The 24,390-nt window shown below is 49.9% G+C and overlaps 1 protein-coding gene and 1 pseudogene across 1 annotated transcript; both read left to right on the top strand.

The window, feature by feature from the left end:
* Positions 1-2,094: 2,094 nt before the first annotated feature.
* Positions 2,095-3,454, top strand: SST (somatostatin). Its single transcript, XM_075717092.1, has 2 exons — positions 2,095-2,232; positions 3,242-3,454. Exons 1-2 carry the CDS (start codon positions 2,095-2,097, stop codon positions 3,452-3,454), a joined length of 351 nt encoding a protein of 116 aa, XP_075573207.1.
* A 6,592-nt stretch (positions 3,455-10,046) lies between these two features.
* On the top strand, positions 10,047-15,583 carry LOC104027041 (cytoskeleton-associated protein 5-like; annotated as a pseudogene).
* Positions 15,584-24,390: the final 8,807 nt, after the last annotated feature.

Raw genomic sequence — 24,390 nt, 5'->3', positions numbered from 1 at the left:
GGCACAGCTGGGTTGTGCTGTGCCAAGGATGAGAGCCTGGGGGCTACAAAATCAGTCCAGTCCCAGTGCAAGTAAACTGGGAGAGCCCAGCTTGCTGCTACTGGCACAGCTGGGACAGTTGGGGAAATTACTGGTGCTGGGAGAAACCATCCCTAGGAAATCTCTCTTGAAGGCAGGCAAGAGGGCCAGGATAGGTTTGATACCCTGGCATCTGCTGCCTTGGCCATTTGCCATGCCCAGGACTGGCTCTGCTTCTTTGACTGCAGGAGGAGAGAGATGTCAGTCCAGCTGCTAGCACAGGGACATGGTGGAGAGAGAAGCTCTGGGAAACATGGCCCTTGGAGCCAGTCTGCTCTTTCTGGGTCCAAATCACTGCTGTTGGCCTTGGCAGAAGACTGTGTCCTGTGCCCGAAACAAAGGAATGTGTCTGAACCAGAGCAGGGGCTGATTCCTACACCAGTCCTAGAAGACAGACAGGGTCCCAGGAGTGCAGGGCTTGGCCTCATTCAGGTCAGGCAGCTGGAGAAAAGCTGGCTGTAAAAGCAGCACAAGTCAACCCAACACACAGGGTCTCCTGGTCTACAAATGAAGGCTTCTTCTCTCATGGGTGTCATTCATTTTGCACCATGATTTGGGGAGTATGCAGAAGATGAAGGCTATGTGTCGCTGCAGATGTCTGCACAAAGGAAGGGAGGTCCTGTCCAGGGAGGGCAGCCCCAGTTCAGCCCAGAGGTCTGCCTGGTCTGGAACCAGCAACCAGCACCAATTGCTCTTGCTGGACTGTAAAGCAGAGCAGGAACGCCTTGGTTCATGCTCCATGATCCCAGATCAGATTCAGCAAACCCGGCCAGCAGCACCAGGGTTGAAGGAGGGCGGGGGGGGGGGCACGGGGAGGGAGGCACATTAATTCAACATGAAAAGAAACATCCTTTTGGAGATTTCTGGAAACCTTTGTGCAGTACTTGAGTCCTCATTCCCACAAGCCTTTGACTTTCCTCAGCTGGAAATTGAGACGGGAGAGATCCCTTGATGCCCCTTTTCTGGGTGGTAGCAAAGCCCCTTCCTTGCACATCCTGCTCTGCACCTGCTAGCTGGGAGACAGCTGAAGAGGCCTGTCCTTTCGGGGTGATAGGGGCTTGCAGCAGCTTTGCCCAGTGCGGGCATCAGCCAGCTCCCAGGGACAGGCTGCAGGAGTGGGGGAGACCGACCATGCCGGTGGGACAGGTGCATCCCCGATGGGGCGGCAGGTCCCATGACCCCGGGACAGGGACAGGGGTCCCTGCAGACTCAGCCAGGGACCTGCCCTCCCCGACAGAGGCACAGATTTGTCACTGCTTCCCCGAGCTGTAGAGCTATCGCAGAGCCAGGACACTCTCCCGGCAGGCTGCTGGCTGCCAGCAGAGCTGCCCCGACGGCCGAGGGAGCAGGCCGGGATCGGAGGGAGGGTCTGGGCGAGGACCGGTGCCGGAGAGCTCCGCGGGGGCCATGGAAGGCAGGAAGGACCCCCGGGGGCAGCTCAGCATCCCTCACTCCCTGCTGGAGCCGAGGGCAAATCCGCCCTTAAGCGAAGCCTCTCCGCCTCCCCAGGCCCTGCAGCCCTTTCTTAACCGACGGGGCGCGATGCCGCGCTAGGGCGAGGGGCTTTGGCGCCGGGCCTGCTGGGGGGCTTCGCCGTCCGGCGTGGGGGTCAGACCCGCGGGGCGGGCGGTGCACAGCCGGGACCCCCCACCGCCGCTCCCGGGGGCTTGTGGCTGGGGACGAGGGAGCGGACGACCAGGGTCGGGGGCTCCGGAGGGGTGGTGATTTGGGCAGAAAACGAGCCGGGGGCCGGGGGGGTTCATCGGGAGGGGGGGGCACAGCGGACGCTTGGCCAGCCCCAGGCAGAGCGGAGCATCCCCGGCCCCGGCCCCCCCGGCCCCGGGCAGGGACCCACCCCCGGCGGCGTGGGGCGAGGGGGGCGCCCCCGCCTGACGTCAGGAGAAGGGTTTATAAAGGCGGCGGGCGGCGAGGAGATCCCCAACGCCGGAGCCGAGCCGCAGCGGAGCCGCCAGCGCCTCCCCGCCGCCGCCTCTCCGCGCCCGACCCGCCGGCGAGATGCTGTCTTGCCGCCTCCAGTGCGCCCTGGCCCTGCTCTCCATCGCCCTGGCCCTCGGCACCGTCTCGGCCGCCCCCTCGGACCCCCGGCTCCGGCAGTTCCTGCAGAAGTCGCTGGCTGCCGCCGCCGGGAAGCAGGTGAGAGCCCCGCGACGGAGCGGCTGCCCCGAGCACCCCTAGGGCACCCCGCTGGGCACCCCGACCCCCCAGCGCTGCTTCTCCGCTGCAGACCCCCGCTTCTCCTCTGGAGACCCCCCCCAGTTCTCCGCTGCAGACCCTCCCTTTCCCCGCCAGAGCCCCTGGCATCCCCATTGCAGACCCCCGGCTTCCCTGCTGCAGACCCTTCCAGTTCCCCACTGGGCACCCCAGTACCCTCAGTGCAGACCTCCAGTTCCTCACCAGACCTCCACCCATGGCCTCGTTTCAGAACCCAGTTGCTTGTTGCAGACCCCGGTTCCCCGGCAGATCCCCTGGTTCCCTGCCGGGGCTGAGCCAGGGACGGGCTGGGCAGCTGGGGGTGGGAAGAGGAGACCCCCCGAGCCCAGCCCAGCTGGGTGCTGGCGGGGGATGAGGAGCAGCTGCTGCCAGGGCAGAGGGCAGAGCCCTTGGTGAAGCTCTCCAGGGCTTCTCTGGGGCGCTGAACCAAGGCGGCTGCCTAGGTGCAGCAGGAGGATGTCCTTAGCCGTGCAAGCCAGAGCTTGGAGGGGCAAGAGGAAAAATAACCCCCAGTTAGAAGGTTCCCCAAGTCAGCTTCCCCTGCAAGCTCCCCTAAAGACCTTTCCCATGTCGCTTTAGCAGCATCCTCGTGGCATCCTTGCCGAGTCCAGCACCAGGTGCTGGACCAGTAGGAAGGGAAGGTGGGGTGGTGCTCAGATAAGCTCATTCCCTGCCATGGCCCAGAAAGCAGTCTCTTCCCCACACCAGGTAGATGTCAGCGCTCTTCTGCTCCGCTTTATTTCGTAGGCGCAGCTGCTGCGTAGCAGCTGTGGAGCTGGGCTCTTTGGAAAGATGGGGCTCCCCTCCTCCTCCAGAGTCGAGCATGTCTCTAATCTGGGCACAAAGGTGTCTTAGAGGGACAGTGGTTAGCCCCCAAAAGCCAAAGAGTAATTGTGGTCTCTCTCTATCTTTCTCTCTCTTCTCCCCCAAGGAACTGGCCAAGTACTTTTTGGCAGAACTGCTCTCAGAGCCAAGTCAGACAGAAAATGAAGCCCTGGAGTCTGAGGACTTGTCCCGAGGGGCCGAGCAGGATGAAGTGAGATTGGAGCTGGAGCGCTCGGCTAACTCAAACCCCGCTCTGGCACCCCGGGAACGCAAAGCGGGCTGCAAGAACTTCTTCTGGAAAACTTTCACATCCTGTTAGCTTTTGAAACCCACCTCTCCTCCCCATCCATCCCTGCCTTCTTCCTAGCCCCCCGCCCTGAGCAGAACCTTCACCACAAGAGGCGAAGACTGTAAATACACAATCCACGGTTATGGTGAAATTAAACAAACAAGGAAAATTTGAGTTTGATTTCCAGTTGTTTTAATAAAACTTTCTGTTCCAATTGTACACGATTTGCTTGAGTTGTGATTTCTGACTAGTTCTTTAATGACATGCACTCTGCAACTCTTTCAGATGTACTATTTTTAATTCTTTGTTGCAATAAAGTTTATGTTCCAAAAGGTGATGCTGAGATTTGGTGGTCAATGAGAAAACCTAAGTCACCTCTCTCAGACTGCTTGTCCTCAAAATGCTGCCCGTCTCAGGGCAGCAACAGCAAACAGCATCCACATGCACACATATGCACACGCACACAGTATCTCTTAAAGTGAATTTTTTTGCTGTGGTCTTTCTAAGGGACCTAGAGACACAGCGGTATTTTAGATATCAAATCCCTGCAATTGTGGCTGCATCAAATCCACAGCACCGGCACTTCAGTCAGTCTAGAGGATTTACACCAATCACCAAAGACATCACTATAAATCACAGCTGTGTATTCCAAGCGATGGGGATCATAAAAGTTGTTCACAGTACAGGTTTACCCCACACATAACTCATTCCCTCCTCAGCCACAAACCCTAAAAGGTTTTCTTACCTGCCATATTTTACTCCTTGCAACATCCCCGACAAACACTGCTTCTGGGATTCCTTTGGAAAGTTTTCCTTTGTTCTGCCGCACAGAGGGAGGTTTGCACCCCTGTAAAGCTGGGATGTTAATCCCATGCTGTCAGCCCCTCTCCATCTAATAAACTGGTTACAGCAGGTTTTTTAGCCACCACATCATCATTAAAGGCAATATTAAAAGGTTCAGTAGGGCAGGAGATAGCATTGGGAAAAAGACATGCTGCTCTCAACGGAAGACAAATTTGTGCTTCTGCAGAGTCTCTTTCCTTTCCAGCCGTGCTGGTTTGTGACATGCAATCGGGGGTGAGTTGGAGCTGTAGAGCATGCATCCTGCGTGAGGGCCAGGCATCACTTTGATGAGAAATTCATCATTCAGGACTAAAGAAAACAAATTTTTTATAGCCATCATATATGAACGAAAGGTGAAAAACAGGGGATCTTGGAGATGTTCATGAGTGGAGGGCTGAGCACGACCCCAGTGGGGGTGGATTCCCCAGCTGAGGACGTGTTAAGTCGCCTCTGGTCGGTGCTGAGCATAGCTTTCTGTGGGGCATCATTCTTGATGGCTCATGGGCCATTGCCTTTATTCTTGGTCTGCACCTCCTTTCCCTGCGGGCAGGGGTTTGTTAGATTCGAGTTGGGGGAAGGTGAATCCCTTGTCATTAGGAACTATAGCAGTGCCAATGTGAAAATCCCAGCCCTGCCACGCTCACTCACTGCAGGGCTCGACTGGGCTGCTCCGCAGCCGACCGGCAGCAGGCAAGGGCAGCAGGGGATGCGCATGGGGAGCGGAGCTGCTGGTATCGGCCCCTCCGAGCCCAGAGGCAGGACTGGATGCTGCCCTCCCTCCCTGGAGCAGGGCACCCGTGGCTGCTGCCTGTGCTGCAGGACACCCTTTTTCACCCACTGGATTTCTGTGGCAGGTGCAGCTGGGGAGGGTGCAGGATGGTGCTGTGGCTCCTAGCAATCATTACACCCTGGGAGAGGGGTAGGGCTAGCGTTGTTGTGGGGGAAGCCTCCAAAAAGACATTTGAGAAGTGCAGGTAATGTAGATCATTTCTCAGTCTTAAAAGCAGACAGGGTGAGAATAGGACCCCGTTTGAAAGTGTGGAGACAGACTCTCTGAGGAGACAGCAACAGCCCTAGCTCACGTCTGATTCCTTTTCTGCTGTGCATGGTCAAGGGAGCAGATTTTAGAGGATTCAGTAAAGCAGAGACCTCCCCATCCCTGGCTGCTCGCTCCTGTCTTGACTGAGGTTCCACTTAGCTTTCAAAAAGCAGCTAATTCTTCAGTGCTGAGACCGCCTCAAGACAGCAGCTACAGGAACAGAAAGGGGGTGGAGGTGCCAGGGGCTTGAATATTCTTATGCACCAAGTCCATCTTTCATGGGATATAAATAGACCTCTACTTGCCTGAGGTTTTTCCTCTTGGTCACTATGCTCAGCCAGTGCTTCTGAAGGGAGTTTAATCCTGCCAATTGCTGGAGTGAAACACATCACAAATAGGGATGCGGATGATCCTCAAGCACAAGCAGGAATTAAAGACAGAGTGATTCACATGCTACACCAACCTGTTTCAGCAATACAGCTGGCATCACGTCACGGCACCTTCTGTGAAACTTAAGAAGATATAGTGGTGGAGGCACATCCGAGTGTCCTCAGTTCAGAGGCAGAAAGACAAACCTGCTCCTTATGTCAACTCAGGAACTCCTGGAGTTTGGGGAGATGGCTCCCAGGGCATTAAATACAGTATCACCACATGTAATTGCACTGCAGCAGCGCCAGCAATCCCAGGTGCTGGGAGCCATACAAACACAACACAAGACACAGTCTTGCCCTGCTAAGCTAAAAAGGCTAGAAAGACAAAGAAAGATTTACTGCTTCTCTTTGATAGGTGGGAATTATGGGGTAAAGAGATTAAATGGCTCTATTTAACCCCTGGCCACACAGCCATGGAACAGTGTCCAGGGCTGGGAAGACTCTTGCTGGGCAAGGCTGAATCTGGGATGAGCACATACGGATGGTCAGCTCCCACGGGCCAGAACTGCTGATGGAGGGAGCAATTTTTGAGAGAGGTTTTCAAGCAATGTTGTCTGCAGCTCAGAGCCGAGGCTCCATGGAGGAGCAGCCTCAGCATGGGCCTGGGGAAGGTTAGGGGCTCTGATGATCCACACACAGCTGATTCATGTCCCCTCTTACACTTGGTGTCACGGGCAGACCTAGAGCAATCCCCATTCCAGCAGGTACCTTCAACCTGGTGATTCATCTGAGGCAGTGCAGGGAAATATCCATGAGGAACCACATAAAAGGGCTTGAAACTGCTGTCTGAAGAGTTACTTTTAATGAAAACCAGAAAAGGTTGTATAAGGCCGGGAAACACACATTCCCGCAACGGGAAGTCAGTGATGATCTTAGCCGTCCCCAGCAGCAAACTCTCCAGCTAACGATGCCAGGGAGGGTACATTCATTGTAGCAAGCAGGCTGGGATCTTTTTTATGTGCAGCCCAAATTGGTAAAGGCAAGTCTTCCTTGGCCCATAAGGCTTGCTGGTGACAGGTAGCTTGAAGCGATCCTAGCTGTGGTGTAGAGGAAACACTTGTGGGATCCAGATTTCATAGCCTGGGTCCACTCTGGCGCCAGCTAACTCCTTTTGGCTCTGCAGAAAAGACCAAAAGCCCGGACCCATGGGCACAACTACCCTTCACCCAGAATAGCCTGTAAGATGCTCTGCGCTGCCTTTCTATTTACTCTGCCACTGTGGCTCCTAGCAATCATTACACTGTCGCTCTGAACGGCAACCACTGGGAGCATCTCAGATTCCCAGGTCTCTGCTCTCAACATAGGAATCTTCTTCCCTTTCATCCTGCCCAACTCCCAGCACCTCTGGGGAGCACTGGAGCAACCCTCAGCCCCCATATGGGTCATCATCAGGCATTTGGAAAGAAGTATTTGCTGCTGCAACCGAGTCCTAATTCTCTGAAAGCAAAGCAGCAGGATGTTTATTGACCAGGGTGAGAAAAGCTATACCTAGGCAATAAAAGTTATTATGATAAAGGAACAGACTGTACTCTCTGCTCTCTGAACACCTTCTGACTCTTTGACAGCTTCTCACCAGAATAATGCAATAAAACTCACTTACACTGAGCATTTTCTTCTCCTTTATCTTTGTTTTATTAGGGAATGGTTTGCTACTTTTTGTCAGCATCTAACTGCATTTCCGAGAATAGCTGTTTGGCCAGATGCTGTGAGTACCTCAGAAGACTTTCTGGATCCCCGTCTTAGGAGACTTACCCCATAAACAACTTGTAGACCACAAAGAAAATTAACAAGGTCACAAAAAAATCACTAAGTTAACTTTTTCTCATATGTATGGTACAAATGCCAGTTTGTGCTATGAACTAATATTTCCAACATCATCTGACAATGAAACCCACCTGGTCATTCAATTAACAAAATTAACTTAATGAAGGTGCCCATTATTTCCTACAGAGACTCCCTGAGAAAGCATAAAATGATGCACTGAAATTCACACTTTGCTCATCACCTGGGTTGGCTGCTGGACCAGAGAGAGAGGGACTTGGTCCGGCACACAACGCCAGAGCATCCCTCCTGATGCTCTCCACTGCCTGCCTCCCCCTCCACGCAGCTGGCTCTTGCTGACGGCAGCCTGCTGCGCTCCACTGTGTGGAGGGAGGAAACACTCCTTGTCTCCAGCCCTGGCAAAGCACTCCCGGGAGGTGAGCCAAGAGATGCTCCTGGGCCCTCCCTTGCTCATCCTTCAACCCTTGTTAGGAGATTCCCCTGGGCACAGAGCAGAAGTTGGTGAATCCCTCCAGGCCAGGCAATAAGTCCGGTGCTGCTGTCCCCCGAAGTAGAGTGTTTGCTGCCTTACACAGCTTTGTATTCTGCCTTCAAGAAAAATCTCTCCTTTTCCTCAGGGCTGATGTTTAAGGAAGAAAAAAAGATCTCCCTGGAAATTGGCTGTCACATTCGCAAGGCTCTTTTGTAAAACTTCACTGCCACCTCTTTCCTTCCCTATTTTACTTCTTGTGCTCGTCAGGGTTTGTGATTCTTCCCAGAGGCTCAAACGCAATATTTCTTTCCCTGCTGCTCTGCTCACTATGCCAGCCTGTTCCCCAAAGGGTGCAATGTGGGGGGACATCGCTGAGCACTAGCCCAGGAATGGGGTGCGCTGCAGCCAGCAGAGAGAGCCAAAGAGCACAGATTGTCCTGTTTATGGTCTATATCTGTAAGAACAGAAGCTCAGGACGGGTGTCCTCTGTGCCGGGGCTGTCCAAGCTCTGGACACAGCCCCACTGCAGAGAGGCAGGCTGGAGATAAGGGTCCTGAGAAGAGAGGCTTTCCCCAGAGCAGCACTTCTGGGGGCCAGAGCCGTGTGAGGATGCAGGCAGTGCTGCTGCACTGACAAAGATTTTTCCCCAAACTAAGTGCCTGCTTTTCATTTCTAAAGGGCATTTCTCATGTCAGAGTTCCCAATTTTTAACAGGTTAGAAGAAAGTTAAATAACATGAAAGTAAGTGAACTGTTTTATCTAGGGTTAAACACAGTGGGGTTTGTTCTAATGGCAACCTGTATGAAATTGCTTCCATCCAAATCTTCTTCCCCCGGCATTTTTTGTTGTTGTTCAGCATCCAAAACAACTCCTTATTCACTCAGCTATTCTGAATCTTCGCAGTCTAAGCAGCAATGGCAGGGGCAGAGGGAGGAAGGGCTATGCCCAGTTAAAGGCTGAGGGGACCAGATGGCCTGTGGCAGTGGCACTTTGGCACAATGTGTGGCAGTCACTGTTTCCCAGACATGAGAGCTCCAGGCTGCAGGAGACTACATCTTCCACAGCTTGAATAAACAGCCCCTGGAGGCAATGGGGACTGGAGGTGATGTTACCTGTGCTGATGCCCTCTCCTCCCAGCTGCAAGAAGTGGTCCTGGACCTTGGAGTCTAAGACCCCACTGTGGGAAGAGCAGTAGCTGCTTGTGGCAATGGGACACCAGCGCACCGGTGTGGCTCCCCATGGGCTATACCCCCAGCACAGCCAGGGTTGCACCAACCTCATAATGGCTGATGCTTTCCGGGGCTGTCCATGGGCTCCATGCACCCTGCCAGGAGGGGCCCGAAGCCGCTGCCCTAACATCTCCATCCCCTCAGCATGGTCTAGTGGCAGGGACACCCTGTAATATTGTCTTGCTCCTGGTTTAGGGTCCTTGGAAGGAAACCCCACCATCCCTGGAAGGACAGAGGCCAACAGCAAACAGGAAAATTGGGCTCAAGTAACATGTTTAAACGGGAGCTCACCACAGAAGAGTGTGGGGAAAAGGTGGCAGCTGTTCTCCCTGAAACCTGCATACAGCATTTGACATTTGGAAAGCAACAATTGGAAAGAGAGAATTTCCAGCATAGATACCCTTCAGAAGACTGTCAGGGAGATGAAGAAAAGCAAGATACCATGCCAAGCCCTGGTGAGACTGCTGTCACAAGGACAAAAGGAAACAAAGCTCCAGGTGATGCAAAAGAAAATTCACACCACAACCTTGCTAGCCGAGAAAGGGGACTTCTCCAGAACACACACCAAAGCAGGTCCGAGGGAGATGACTTGAGGGTTGCAGTTGTTCAGCCAGCCACTGCACCAGCTTCTTGCTTCTGCAAAGGCATTTCTTCACCTAGATCTTCTGAAATATCCTGCCCATCCAACGACTCCAATACGTTGATCTGCGCAGCCCAGGCATTCACGGCAGCCAAGGCGGCAGCTCTCATGCTGCTCTTGCTTTCCCTGAACAGAGCAATGAGGGGGGAGCCCAAGTCCTTCATGTGTTGTTTGACATTTGAACCCATGACTGTTGACACCAACACATGGGTGCCTATCAAGAGCCTAGATCACCTCAATCTGCTGCTAACCTTGCTGATCCAAGAAAAGTACCAGATGATGGACAACGAGGCCTTTTCTTTCCTCCCACACCTGGTCTTGTAGATGGGGGAGCCGTCTTAATTCTTGTTCTTAAATTCATGTGTGCTGTCCTGAAGAGGATGTGCCTGGTGTATCCAGCTAAGAAGGTGTTTGGCTTCCTCATGGAAGGCATTAAGTCCAATAACACTAAGCAGCAGGAAGGCTGCCTGGTGGAGATGGGTTATCTCCTTGAAACATACAGCCTGGATGTATGTGAGCCGAGCCCTAGCAAAGCCTTGAAGAGGATAGCTGCCTTCCTTGGAGACAAAGACAGTGCTGTCATAGTGCTGCTCTAAACATTATGGTCGTAGCTTGCAAAACTCATGGGGAAGCCCTGTTCAAAATGGATGGGGATCTTCCTGAAGAACACATGAGGATGCTGGGACAAATTGCAAAAGAGGAACCTGGCAGGTCAAGAGTTTCTTCAGCAGAGCATTTCAGTGAGTAATGTCAGCATGATTCAAACATGAGATCTGAAGTCACCTGTCAGCACGCAGGAGATGCACCCTCAAAACTAGAGCCCACCTGCTCTCAAGGAGGAAATTTCAGTATGGTAGATGTGGCTCCCCAGACACTACCTCCACATGTAGGTGAGCAAGCGAGCAGGCTGGTCTCCAGAAAATATAATCTCTTTAGAGTGAAGGATATAATTCAGTTAGAAACAATCCCTGAATCCCAAACCCTGCCTATCTCCTCAGATACTGATGACACATGTCATAACATCACCTCCACCATTACTTCCCTTATTTGTTGCATTAGCAGTGGTGATACTGACACCAGCATCCAGGTGATGAAAGAAACTGAGAGGATCCTGAGACAGAACAATGTAGAAGACATGTCTGGGCACATTAATGAGTTCCTTGTAGCGAGCTTTCAATCACTCAAGTTTATCAACCACCAAAAGGAAGCAGATAAGAAATGGGGGAAGGAACAAATCATTCTGCAATGTAACTGTGTCATCCAGGCTTGTAACTGTGTCTTCCAGGAGAAGAAACTGGCTCAGGAGGCCTCAGTGGAAATGCTTAAGGATGTAATGAACAATCTCTTTACCTTAATGCTAGCCTTCCTGGACGGAGATCCAGGGGAAGATCAGAAGCTCATACAGTCTATTAATGTCCTCATGAAGAGGGTGTTGGAAAAATCTGACCAGATGAGGATTTTTTGTGCCTTGCTGAAGCTGCTCCAAGGCAGCCTGACCTGCTGGCCAAGTGCTTGTGGAGGGCTGCATGGCTTCTCCCAGGCACCATCAGCACCATCAACCTGGATGAAATCCTGCTGGATGCCCACATGCTCATGAAGGTTCTCTCAAAGGAAAAACTGAGGCAGCACACAAACACCTGCTGTGGACCCTGAAAACTCTGCTGCACAATTTGTGCAAGCTGAAAGGAGTGAAGATCCCGGACCACCTCACCCTGATTGAGGATGCAGCAGGCTCCGAGGTGGAGGCTTACCTCCAAAAGACAGTCAGTCCTACTGCCAATCAGGGGGCAAACGAAACAGCTGTAGGAGCAGGGGAGGAGGTCCCCTGGGCAGCTCGCAGGGTTGCAAAGGACAAAGCAGGTGGTGTTTTAGAAAGCATCGTCCAGAAAAATTGCTCAAAGGAGAGTTTGAGGAAGGGTCTAGAGGAATTATATGAATGTAGGAAAAAATGGCCTGAGGGAAAGTTGGAGTCTTTCCTAGAAAACCTCTCCCTCTTCTTGCAGAGCTATGTGAAGCAAAGCCTGGCCATCATCCAGACAGAACAGGACACCAGTGATCATCTTCCTCCTCCTGCCTTGGGGATGTACCCTGAGGTGGAAGCATCTCCCCTTAGATCAACGGGGATCCCAGGAGGGACCATAAAGGGGAAGGATGTGATGCCATCCTGTCACCTGGAAAACCTGCCGTTCACCTGCAGCAGCAACACAGCCTTGAGAGCAGATGGTGTGAACAACAAACCAATAAAGAAAAGATTCCAGCATGAAGACCGTGTGAGTTACCTGTGCACTGGCACCCCAGGGCTGCAGCCCCCAGGAGCTGGTCCCTGTTTCTGGTTGCTGTCTCTGTTGCTGTTGTTCAGAAGAGCAAAGACTGGTCCAGGCAGCGCTGGGGCACAGGTACTCAGCTGGGGAGCATTAAAAGCATGTGCGTACCTAGGGAGGTGTCACTCCAGCTCAGGCTGCGCAACTTGGGTGAGCATGTGGAGGCTGATCCCTTCCCCAAGGGGTGCAGGTAAATAGAAAGAAGAGTGAATTGCTACTCTTTCCAAAGCCAAAGAGGAGATAGGTGTTAAGACCAGGAGATGAGCAACCCAGGCAAAGGGAAGAGGGTGTCCCAAGTTCCCTGTGCACTGCAGGGAACAGCTACAGGGTTAGCTTGTTTCCAGAGCTCAAAGTCTTCATGTTTCTGTGTCACAGCACAACTTCTTAGTGTTAAAAAAAAATAATGTGGGGGAGATCAATGTCTTGGGGCAAAACTGAACCCAGAGTATACAAATATAGCCAGGGCACAGGGCAGAGAACCAGTCAGGGTGCTGACCTTGCCCAGAAAACCTCCATGGGGGTCCTTCTGACATGAGATTTTCTAGCAGTCAAAACATTCATGTTCAGTAAAGTATCAGACCAACAGTGCCCTGGTTCCCAGCTGGGAGCTGCCTGAAGAGATTGGGGCTTTCAAACAGCATCTCTGCCTTTCTGTACAACGACCACCAGTTGCACAATAAGCCTACCAAAGGCAAAGGTTGCAATAGGAAATTCGTTAAGAATAGCGATTTGTACAAGTTTCTGTTTTCTCTTAGGTAAATCAATAAGACGTAGACTTTCAAACCCAGTTCCACTTGTCAAACTGAAAGAGTTCAAGAGAGCAGAGTTGCTATGGACAACTGCAGAATGCCAGTGCCTTATCCCAGCCCATCCCTTCCATGTTTCCCAAGGAGCACGCTGATATTCTCATGTAAAACCACCTTGATTCATCTTTCACCGCCCTCTTGCCTGTAAGTTCCTGAAGGTAGGAGTCCTCAGCTTTGTGTCAGGTATAACAGTAAGCACTTCAAGGATGCTCACTGAATTGCAAGGCTTATTTACTAATAGACAATTCAGCCAATTACAAAATGCTATTAAGTGTTTGTACTCAGGCAGAATGAGCTAGCCACTTGGTGAACATGGCAAACCAATATTTTTAATTAAAATAAGAAAAAAGGAATATACAGTGTGATTACTGGCCAACAAGAAAAATACACCCCAGAGATCTCAAAGTGTAATTACCCTTTCCAAACGGCCAAAATGACTTGTTTGCTGCAGACTATAATTCTCTCTAATGTTGCTACAAAGTCATGGCCACCCCCTCACCTACCCCACTCATCCAGTGCTGTACCTGCCCAGGGGCTGCTCCAGTACCCATGAAATCATTCTCTGGTACTACGTCCATATCTCATTTCTGCCTTATTTTGTGGCTGGGTAGCTGGAGGATTCACAATGAGAACATGGCTGAAGCCTCCACAGTTTCTATTCTTTGATTCCTTCCTGCTCTGTCCTTGGGATGCCCTCTCTTTTTATGCCAAAGGACATAAGCTTTGAGGGTGGAGTGGAGCTGTGTAGCTTACATGCAACACAATTGGGTGCCCTTCATGTGACCTTCCAAAAGTAAATTCATATCCATGTTGAGCTGTGAGGTCAGGCGACTGGGCGTGCTGTTCCAGCAGGTTTCCTTCAATGCTGTGCTCCCATTCTGCTGGTAGCCAGTGCCCCATGAGCAGCCCCTTTTATAGCTTCCTCTCCACCAAGTCCTGGAAATGCTCTATACAGATGCACAAACATCATTCCAGACAGTTACCTGGGAGGGCTGTCCACCTACTGCCCTGTCACTCAATCCACACTGGAACTTGCCCAGTAATAGTGTTCCCCTCACAAAAGCCTTTCTGGCAATGTGCTATCACCAGGCTGCCCTGCTGACCCATGCTGCAGCTGCAGTGCTGCATCTGGCAGGCTGCTAGAGGAAAAGGCATTAACCAGCAGACAGCGCTGATATGCTGAGGCCACACACTATGTTGTAGCCAGGGGACACAGGCAGACTCCTACTCTATAATGCTGCAGGCCTGATGCATTCCTTAAGGGTTCCGGAGACTGTAGAAAATGGGGGAAAGTCAAGTGTTTGGAAGCCTTGCATTATTTGCCAAGCAGGCAGGCTATTCATTGTGATGCATCACATTGTGAGTGCCTCAGGGCCCTTGTCAGCAGTCAGAAACCTCCCGTAGTGGGTGCAGCACAAAGTCAGAGCAAGTGACAGTCCCTGTCCTGCAGATACTACATGTGATAGGAGATAAGTGCATCAGCAGAGATGCCCTGGAGTCCTACAGGAGTAAGCAGCCTCTTGAATATTCTCAGTGTGTTCTCAGATGTGCCCCTCAGCACAGCCCCAAACAGCAATCAGAAGTGCCCTGAACATCAAGATGATGATCTACAAGTTATTCCTGCTTGCACCTCCTTGCCTCTGGCAGAGAACAGCATGCAATGGGGTATCATGGTCCAGCAAGGGTCTAGGTCCTTATTCTGGATTTTACCCGACAGTCACATTTGGGTGGCGTTAAGAAAGAGACCAAGGCTTAGAAATATGATTTGCACTCAGATCTGGACAGTGGAGTCTTGTGCCCTGGAAGAGCTATTTCCAGCACGTGTAACCCAGCCTGCCAGGAAATCACGCCTTCTGCCAGGGAAATTTTACATTTTTAGAGAGTCCCCCAGAGACAGAGGAGCAGGTTCCTGCCTGTGAAGCAATGGTTAAGGAATGGGTCCTAACACACAGGACAAAACCTTTGGGTCCTGGGATGCTCCTGCCAGCACCACATCCTGAGGTTTGCTGGATGACTATTCAATTTTCCCCTATCTTGCCTCCAAGACAGTCAGTCCTCCAGGCTGTTCATCCTCCCTCACAGCCCTGGGGAAGATCAAAGAGCAAAAGAGCACCTGGGTCGGGAGACGAAGAAGGAAAGCTGCAAAGAGCTCATAAGGGAAAGCTGACCTGGTACCTTTTGCACTTTCCTGGTTTGGTCCTCTTCCATTTGCTGGAATCATGACCAAACTGCATGCTCAAGAGATAGCAGGGCCAGGGAGATCAATGTATTATAAATAAATACAGTATAAACAAATCAATCAGAGGGATAAAAACATTTGACAGAGCCACACTAATTAAAAATATAATAATCCAGATAGCAGACATTTATTTAAAATGGTGCAATTACAGCTTTTAATCATCCAGGTTTAAATTAACAGCAGCAGCAAAGTGGCTATGTAAACGTGTTCTCTGTAATGAACTGATATTAGAAAGCCAGCTTGGTGATCTCTCCCTCTCTCAGGCTAATTCTCCCTCCTCTCGTTGTAAAATAACCTTTTGGTGTCGTTTTCTTGTAGAGTCTTGAAGATGAAGACACAATATTGGAGCTAAATTAAATCCCCTTCACACATTTCTCTTCTTTCAAGCTGTAAAAATTGCTGGTATCAGTCATTCAGTCTCTAGTGCTGACGCAACCACACTTGAGGAGAACATCTGGGGGGCCCAAGAGTCATTATAGGGAAAATAAAATCCTATATTACAATCAGTCAGCAATTAAAAGGCAGGATGCAGGAGGGCCAATCCTGCAAGATGCTGAGCAGGCTTGGTAGGGAAATCAAATGGTAGACTTGTGATGCTCTGGGGCTCTTTTCTTCTTCACTGGGTCAATTGAAAGGAGACTAGAAATTTTCTAAATCTGCTCCTGTCCAGCACAAATGGCCTTGGAAGTAGCTTGTGTTAATTTGGGTCAGTGCTGATCCAGAGGTCACAGGTTTAGTACCTATTCACCACCAGCTCGCCCGGTCTGCAGAGCTGTGGGGCCAATCTTGCCTTGGCTTGGCAGGTCCCAGCCAGGTTGGCATTCAAACAGACATGGTGTGGCTGAAGGCAACACTCAGCTTGCCATGTGAAGCCACCATGGGCTTGATGCAGGCACAGGCAAATCAGAGACATGAAAGCTCTCTGCACCTGGCATGGGTTCTGATTTAGCAAAGTGATGGGTCTTACCTGCCCTGGGCAACTGTCATGATCTTTCTCCCACATATGGATCTACAACTGCCCTGTAAAGGCATCTTTCCTACAGAAGAGTCCCGTGTCTACCAGCCAAGATGCTGACAAGTGCTCAATGCGGTGATGGAAGTGAGCAGATTTACAGACACATGGCAAGTAAAACTGTTGAAGGCGAAGCCTTACAGACACAGCTGTTCTGAGGTGAACCAGCAGCCAAGGAGAGGCAATTATCCACTGGCTGCAAAAGTTCTCCTGGTCCGCAGCCTCTCCTCCCTGCCAGCCAGCACACTCAGCCCCTGCCTTGGCTCTGTCCCCTTGCCACGCTCTGCACAGGGAGAGTCACAGCAGGGCAGAAACAGCCCCAAAAGTTCCTGAGCTCAAGACTCAGCTTCCAGCAATGCCCCTGACACATCCGTCCCACAGCTCATGCTGGTGACAGTGTGGTGCTGGTCCTGCTCACAACGTTAGGATGCTCTACGTCACAGCTGGATTTGCTTAAAGGCTGCAAGGAAAGGACAGAAAGAGAAAAACATGGGGAAAAAAAATAATTTTGGAAGCGTGGAAAGATTTCTGTGTGGGAAATGAACAGCCCACAGGGAGAGCGTGTGACTCTGTGTGTGTGTGTGCATGTGTGCATGCCTACACACGTACTTCTGCATGCGTAAGTCTGGGCTCCTTCCGGAGCTGCTCACCCATTCCTGGTTTTTACCCATTGTCACCAAACACAATTACCTACCTGCACCCATAGTCCTGAGCACACGATTAAAACCAGGAGCCCTTTGGAAAGAGAATTTCATCTCTCTAATTAGCACCAAACCCTCCTCTCTTTCCTGTTTACCCGAAGGGTGTGCAAACATACAGAGAGAGTAAGTGAGAGTCACAGCAAGTGAGAGTCACGCAGTCCTCACTGCCGCAATGGGCAATGTAATTACCTGGCCTGCACATTAAGATTAATAAATATTAACTTTACTTGTGTTTTTACTGTCCACCTAAGATGGAAACAATGAGCTTTACTACTTAATCGAATTAGAGCTATAAAATTATTTCCCTTTTAGAAGGTTCATTTCTGTTTTGCTGGCAATTAATGTTGATGATTTGAGTCCCATCTTTAAAACATTTTGAAATATGGAAAATGGCAGAAGTGCCACAGAACATTAATGGAGCCATAATACACATCAGGTAATAAAGCATGAAGAGCCTGTTTACTTTGAGTACTCTAATTATTTGAGAGCTTTTTTAAAAAAACAAACCCAACATGTGAAAACTTTCATTTCATTTGAATTAATTTTTAAAAACAAACGGGGGGGGGGGGGGAAGGAACCAACAAAAACCAAAACCAAAAAACCCTTTTTGAAACATTGTTTTCAAATTCCCTGCATCTGGGCCAGGTCCCAGGCAGACACTGAGGAACAAATTTTCCTTTTTGTTTTTCTCTTGCTTTTGTCTTTTCAGGGTGTGCAGGGCAGGGGGGACCATTCGCATGCTGGATGCTCACACAGCCGCTCCTTCACTGTCTCTGAAAACATCTCAAGGAATCAACGCACCATCTCGTAGGAGACTCCCACCCCTTGCTGAGCTGCAGGGGACAGAGTGGCTGTCATCGCCTGGTCTAAGAGATCCAAAACCTCCTTCAAACCTTTAGCACCACCAAGAAAGTATTCAGCAGCTGAACCTTAGTCTGAGACACAACTTTCCAGTGAGGCAGACTGGAGCTCCTGTGCTTCCTCGCCTCTGCAGAACTAGCAAGGTTTAATTCCTCTTCTTTACAAATCAGCACCAAAGCAGCAGCATTACTGAGGCAGGATGGGACCTCTTATGAGGTCCCTGGTCATACCACCTGCACAAAGGGGCCAGCTTCCAAGTCAGGTCATATTGCTCTGGGCCTTGTCCTGCTGTGTTTTTAATATCTCCAAAGACAGAGATTCCCCCACCACTTCCCTGTCCTGGGGCCGCAACGCTCATTATGAAGGTGTTTTTTCACTACACCTTGTTGGCATTGCCCCAGCTGTAGCCTGTGTCCGTGGCCTCTTGTCCTGTTGCTGTGCCCCTCTGAGGACAGTCTGGCTCTGGCCTCTCAGTTCCCTTGGTGGTAGCGGAAGCTAGCAGTGAGATCCTCCTTGTCCTTCTCGTCTTCAGGCTCAAACAAACCCAACCCTTCCACCTCACTGTGTACATCTGCCTCCACCATATCAGTGGCTTCTGATGGGCTTTCTCAGCTCACTGTACTTTGAGCCAGGTGATCCAGCCAGTCCTGCCACACCTGCTGGTCCTCCCATCCTGCTTCCACCTCCACCATTCGGCTATGGCCACAGAGAAGACGAAATTACATGGAAGAGACCAAATGGCTGATACCAGAGAGAGGAAGCATGGCCAAATCCTTGCGGTCTCCCTTGACATGACTCAGTAATGCCATTGGGTTGGCTAGGGCCAACCTCTCCCACACAGCACTTATGCTGCTGTTTATATCCAACCACACTGTTTCCCTGACCGGTTGCCTGCAGCTTAGTGGGTTCTCCTCCATGGCCTGGGAGATCTTAGCCTGCCCCAGCCCAGATGACATGTTAGCTTGCACACTCTCACCCTGGTCTGATCAGGTAGCACCGTACAGCTGGTTGGCATGGGATTAGCTCAAGACCTTTGCAACCGCACAAAGAACAAGGAGGTGCAGAATCTGACCCCAGATCTGATGGCCTGGTTTTTCTAAAGCACGGCTGTTCTCCCTGTTGCAGAACATGGATTGCTTCACCAGTCAAGTGTATTTGCAAGGCTATACAAGCCAAGATAAATTTGCCCCCAAAGTAATAACTTTTCAATTACCTTCATTATTCCTTGCTCAACAGAAGAACAGCACAGCACCTCTTGAGGGAGCAGCTGAGTATTTCTCTCCAGGGTGCACATTTATTATTTTAAGAATCATTTAATTTTCCATCTGAACAAAAGGGCGAATGTAGGTCCTGAATGACTCCAGGGCCCCGTTCAATACCTTGCTGCGTTATCCATCATGGCAATTACACATGGTAATTCATCTCTTAGAAACTTCAATATGTGGACTTGAGAGCATTTGAGGTACCTGGCATGGCTCACAACTCTGGGAGCCCATGGAAAGAAGGCATCATGACTGGGAAGCATGCCATTATGCCCAAGAAACTTAGGCAAAGTCTTTAGTAATGGGACTTTTAGCATACCAGCAACCTGCAGCCTGGCTTTCCAGTGCCTCTCCCAAACTCTGCCCTCCCACAACACACACCCATCCCTGCAAGTCCCATTGCTGAGGCCAATGTGATTTACAGTATTTATGCAGTGACGTTCTTCACAACAAGTTGCCTGTTGGGTTAGGCTGAAGGTGCTGCCAGTGTGAGAAATGTGACTAAATTGGCACCACAGCAAATAGTCCAGTAGAGAAACCATTTACTCTCTGGGGTCTGCAGAGCAGCACTGTCTCTTCATCAAAGTGACCTGCACGGCTTGAATCAAAACCCACTGAGGGATGAGGGGAAAATTTTAATTACAATTTCCATACCTAAAGGAAATACCAAGACAGCTGATAGGTCTGATATGGTATGATAACTGAGATCTTTCCCTGCCTCCAACTGGTCTCTGCCACCTTTATTTGCCTTCCAGTATCAATTTAGAAAAGGCTGCCTGGGCTAGAGATGCTACTGTGGGCTGTGAGTTCGTCTTTGGCACAGGATTAGGTCTCCAGGATATTCTCCAGATCCTCCTTATGTGGCTGCTTATTGGTGGTGTCAATACAGTCCTGGTCTGTAAAGCAATTCAGGGATCAAGCTGGGCCCTGCAGGAGTCCACATAGCTGCAGGGTGCTTATTCAGGAGCTCTCCCCACTGACTGGGAGTGGGTGGACTCCTGTCAGCTCCTCAGAAGCACAAGAAACAGCCTTAGATGAAGTAACAGTGCAGTTGCCAGGCTCAGAAAATAATGAGAACCTTAGCTTGCTTCAAAGTGCTTCAGTAATAGGTACTTGCCTCATGGTGAGAGGCCACTTTGCATGACTGCATCCTTGCGCAAGCAGAAGTGCTGGTGCCCAAGGACAGGCACGCCCGAGAGATTCCCCTCCGTGTTGCTAACACATGTCAGCTCTCAGCAGCGATGAAAGCAGCCCATACCCCGGGTACACAAGTGACGTCCTGACTCTGTGCTCACACCTCTAAGGAACATGCCCCCTCCGGCCCCCTGAGCCCATCACATGGGCAGACTGGCTGTTCATCACCTGCCACCAGACACAAGAGATGGAAAGTTTCATTGGAAAGTTAAAGGTTAGCAGAACAGACCAGTATTTTTCATCATGTGACACTTGCCTCCTTATGGTTATTTCTTATCCAGCACGCTCCTCTGCCCAGGCAGGTCACTGGAGTGAGCATCCTCGCAGACCCCAAGGAAGGGATGGCTTGAGTCCTTACAAAAGAAAAAGGTGAAAGTCAGTCCCTCGGATTTTATTTCTCTGAGTCTCAGGAAATTAAAGGCAGCAGAAAATCTGGTTGCATGTTGATCTTTGGTCGGGGGAAGCCAAGCAACAGAGGAGCAGGGGATTTTAGCAAATTCTTAGGACTACAAATACTAATCTGATCATTTCTTTTGACCCTCTGGACTACACAGTTCAGAAAACTTCACCCAGAAATCCAATGAGCACTCCTGATTGAAGGGACCATATATTTTTAGGGAGGTTTCCCATCAGTGTTCAGGCTGTTGGACACTTGCAAACCTGAAAAGTCCTGGTGCTGTTGCAACTCCAAGACTAACTCAGAACAGCCTGAGTTACTTTGGCATGGTACTTTGCAGGCACAGAAGGTCCTGAAGGCCACATCGAAAAAGCCATGTGAAAGCCTCCAAGGTACAGATTCAGGGAAGAAAATGTATTAGATAAGCTGGTATTCACAGACTGTGTGTGCTCAGAGCAAGACCCACCCATGAGGCTATGGCGATTTGCATCCATCAGCAAGGAATCACTGCTGTAAATAAGGCAGTGGGTTTCTTTAGTTTTCACCTGGGCAGTCAGGTTTCTCTGTGGCCTTGCAGGAGCTGATTGATCTAAAGGGATTGCTGAGCTCACTGGGTGCCTTCTTGCTTGGGGACCAGCAGATCATCTCCCTGAGCCCGACCCCTTTGCTGCAGCGGTCCCTGAGACTGGCATTGATCCGGTAGCATTTGCAGAGGTCCAACACTCAGGGCAGGCCCCAGACAGAGAGGCAGAGCTCTCTTTACCTTCATTTGTTCCTCATTGCCACAACTGTTGTAAAGCAGCTCTATGGCGCAGAGTACATTTCCTGGGTACAAGGACATGTCCAGGTATGAACCTGTGCCCGGCTCTCGTGTGTTTTGCAAGGAGGAGAAGGCAGTTGAAAGGGTAGAAATGACAAGCAGGGCTGCATAATGCATCAGTGAGTTCTCCACAGAGCTCACGGGAGGCAACCTGAAAGTTTGGCTAATTGGAAAATCATCTCAATCGGCTGTGGAGGTAAAGGGCTGCTCCTGAATTATCACTGCTCAGAGAACCATTACTAACAGGGGAGTGGAGAAAAAATATCTCAAGTGTTTGCATTCCCTGCTATTTTCCTCTCTTTTCTCTATTCAACTGGTAAACAATTTATTCCTTTACAATTTGCTAAATTATCACAAGCCTGGAAATGACTACCCATTGTCTCATTTAGCAAACAGTTCCCCATGGTGCCAAAAAGCGTAGGGGTCATTCAGCTCAGTTAGGAGAGAAGCATGACAATGCTCAGATGCTATCATTATTCCCAGTATGATCCCCCATCAAATTGTCCAAGGAATATCACTTTTCCACAGCCCATGCCAAAGTTGCACTGCTTTTGCTGAAAGTGCGTGCAACCATGAGGAACCATCTCCTCTGCCTGTATGAACAGAAGCAATCTCCCTGTTGCCCTGCTGCCACTCGCTGCCTGGCGTGATACCATGTTTGTGCCTAGAAGGGCAAGAACAGCTCTGAAATTGGGCTTAATCTGTAACGTGCATGTTCTCTGCCTAAGATGAGGTCTCACGTCCTCTGAAAGAGCCAGGCGCCAAGTAACTGATGACCATTGAGTCTTTTGTATGCCCAGTTCCTCCCACTTCTGAAGGTTCAGCTTTGTGCACCAAAACATTTGGGTGGGTTATTTTAAGCCAACAGCTTGTTCTCCAATACAAACCAGGATACCATATGCAGGCAAACATTTCCCAAACTCTAGTGAGGTTTGCAAGAGGACTTACATTCTCCTCTAACCATCTCAGTGCACTTCTGCTGCACAAAATACATAGAGGGTTCAGTGAGGCAATGTCAGGACCCAGGTCCCTTTGCCAGCAAGGTGCTTTAGAGTGTCCAGAAGAGCTTCTTTGCTGCTCTGCTTAAACCTTTGCAAGAGGCTAGATGAGCATGTGTGCAAATACAAAACATGTGGCATGTGTAGCTCTTTCGTCTCTGCCTCCGTCTTCCTCTTGAAAAACAAAGCACTTAACTCTAATTGTGTAGACTGACTGTCAGCTAAGGATATGACAGCAGTGTGAGCTGCAGAGGAAGGAACTTAGCGGATTTTTCAAGCAGTGTGGGGTGGGCTTTTTCCAGGAAGACCAAAGCATTTCAGCACTGCCAGACACATGAAACAAGGAGAACCGCTGTGTTTTGGTAGCACCGACAGACCAAGGAGCTGTGTAGAGATGCTGATCTCACTGGGTCTTGCATAGACCCAGTTATGACCCAGTTATGTGGTGTAACGAACTTGCTTCCAGCATAGTGTTTAGAGGATGCCCTTTGTTTCCTTTTGCTGGTGATTGGAGAATAGTCACTATCAAACATTTGACACCATGCAGGGGACCCAGCAATAACAAGAAAATAACATGGCTAATTATCTTCATGGATTATTTTATCCAGCTCCCTCTGGAATACCCTTGTTGAACAGGGTTAGATTTCTCCCATCCCCCCCATAACTGATCCTCACATTTAATTACACTGGCAACCTGGCTGTGCCTGGCTCAGATGGAGTGTTTTACTGCTTATATGGTCTTTGCAGATAAGAGACACTGCTGCTATTGCACAAGTGGAGAAGTGGCTTTGAGGGGTTTTATATCTCCTTTGGGAGGCTGCAGCTCCAGCCACCTCAAGCGGTAAGACCAAGGCAGAGGCAGAAATCTATGAGTAGAAGCAATATTTCCCACACCTTGTATAGGTGAAACAACACTGTCATTGTCTTGATCCTTTCACCTAATTGGAGAGGCTAAAAATGATAAATTGTCAGGAGAATGGTCCATGTGGGAGAGAGGAAATAGGATCAGTTCCAGCAGAGGTCAGACAGATCTCACAAGGATAGTGAGCTTCCTGAATAGCTTACTCAAAAAATGATGTCAGGCAGTGTTTGGAGAAAACAGGATGGACATCCTTTCCAGACAAAGGTATTCATGGCAATGAAATTGGTACAGTCAGCAGCCAAGGTGAAATTGCAGTGTACAAATTCTTTCATCCCATGAGTTGATCAATACATTTTCAAAGAACACAAAACTGGGTCACTCCAGAGAGGGCCTCATCATCCCATGGATAAGAGAAGATACTGGACTGGAAACTCAGCATTTGATCCAGAATTTTTTTTTGTACCAGCCACAGAGATCTTTAAAATGGAAACAACATTATGCTTATTTCCCAAAAACACCGTGTCTATTTAGATCACAAATTCTTTAATATCAAGACCTTGACATCATCCTCTTTTCTGTGCTGTCACCGTTTGTCACCCCGCTATTTAATACACTGTGTCCACCCACAGCCAGGGACTGTGTCTGCCCCAAGACAAGCCTAGCAGAGGGCTCAGCAGGGTCCTAGAGCTCTTTATTATACAGTCAGACTTGGTTTCCATGTTAGACTAGAAAAAATTATGTTTGAGTCACATAATCATACAAAATTTTCACCTTCTCAAAATTCATTTTCTTCTGACAGGCTGAATCCCTCCCCTTCTTACACTAATATGGAGCTTTTCAGACAAAGATTTCAAACTAATTGTGCACAGTGGCAGGTTAATATGATCAAAGGAGCTAATAGGCTTTCGTATGTATTTACATGATACAAGGCTCCCAAATTCAAAGACTGGATCAAGAGATTTGTGATAAATTGTGTGAGGATTATTTGTCTGCCTATTGTGTAGTGGAGAACTTGTCTCTGCTCTGTTGCAAAGGTCAGTGGAGTATTTGCCTGGGC

The sequence above is a fragment of the Pelecanus crispus genome, chromosome 9, assembly GCF_030463565.1.
Source record: "Pelecanus crispus isolate bPelCri1 chromosome 9, bPelCri1.pri, whole genome shotgun sequence".
NCBI classification, from domain to species: domain Eukaryota; kingdom Metazoa; phylum Chordata; class Aves; order Pelecaniformes; family Pelecanidae; genus Pelecanus; species Pelecanus crispus.
Note: the sequence above shows the minus strand (reverse complement) of the source record. Positions and strands in the feature narration are given on the sequence as shown.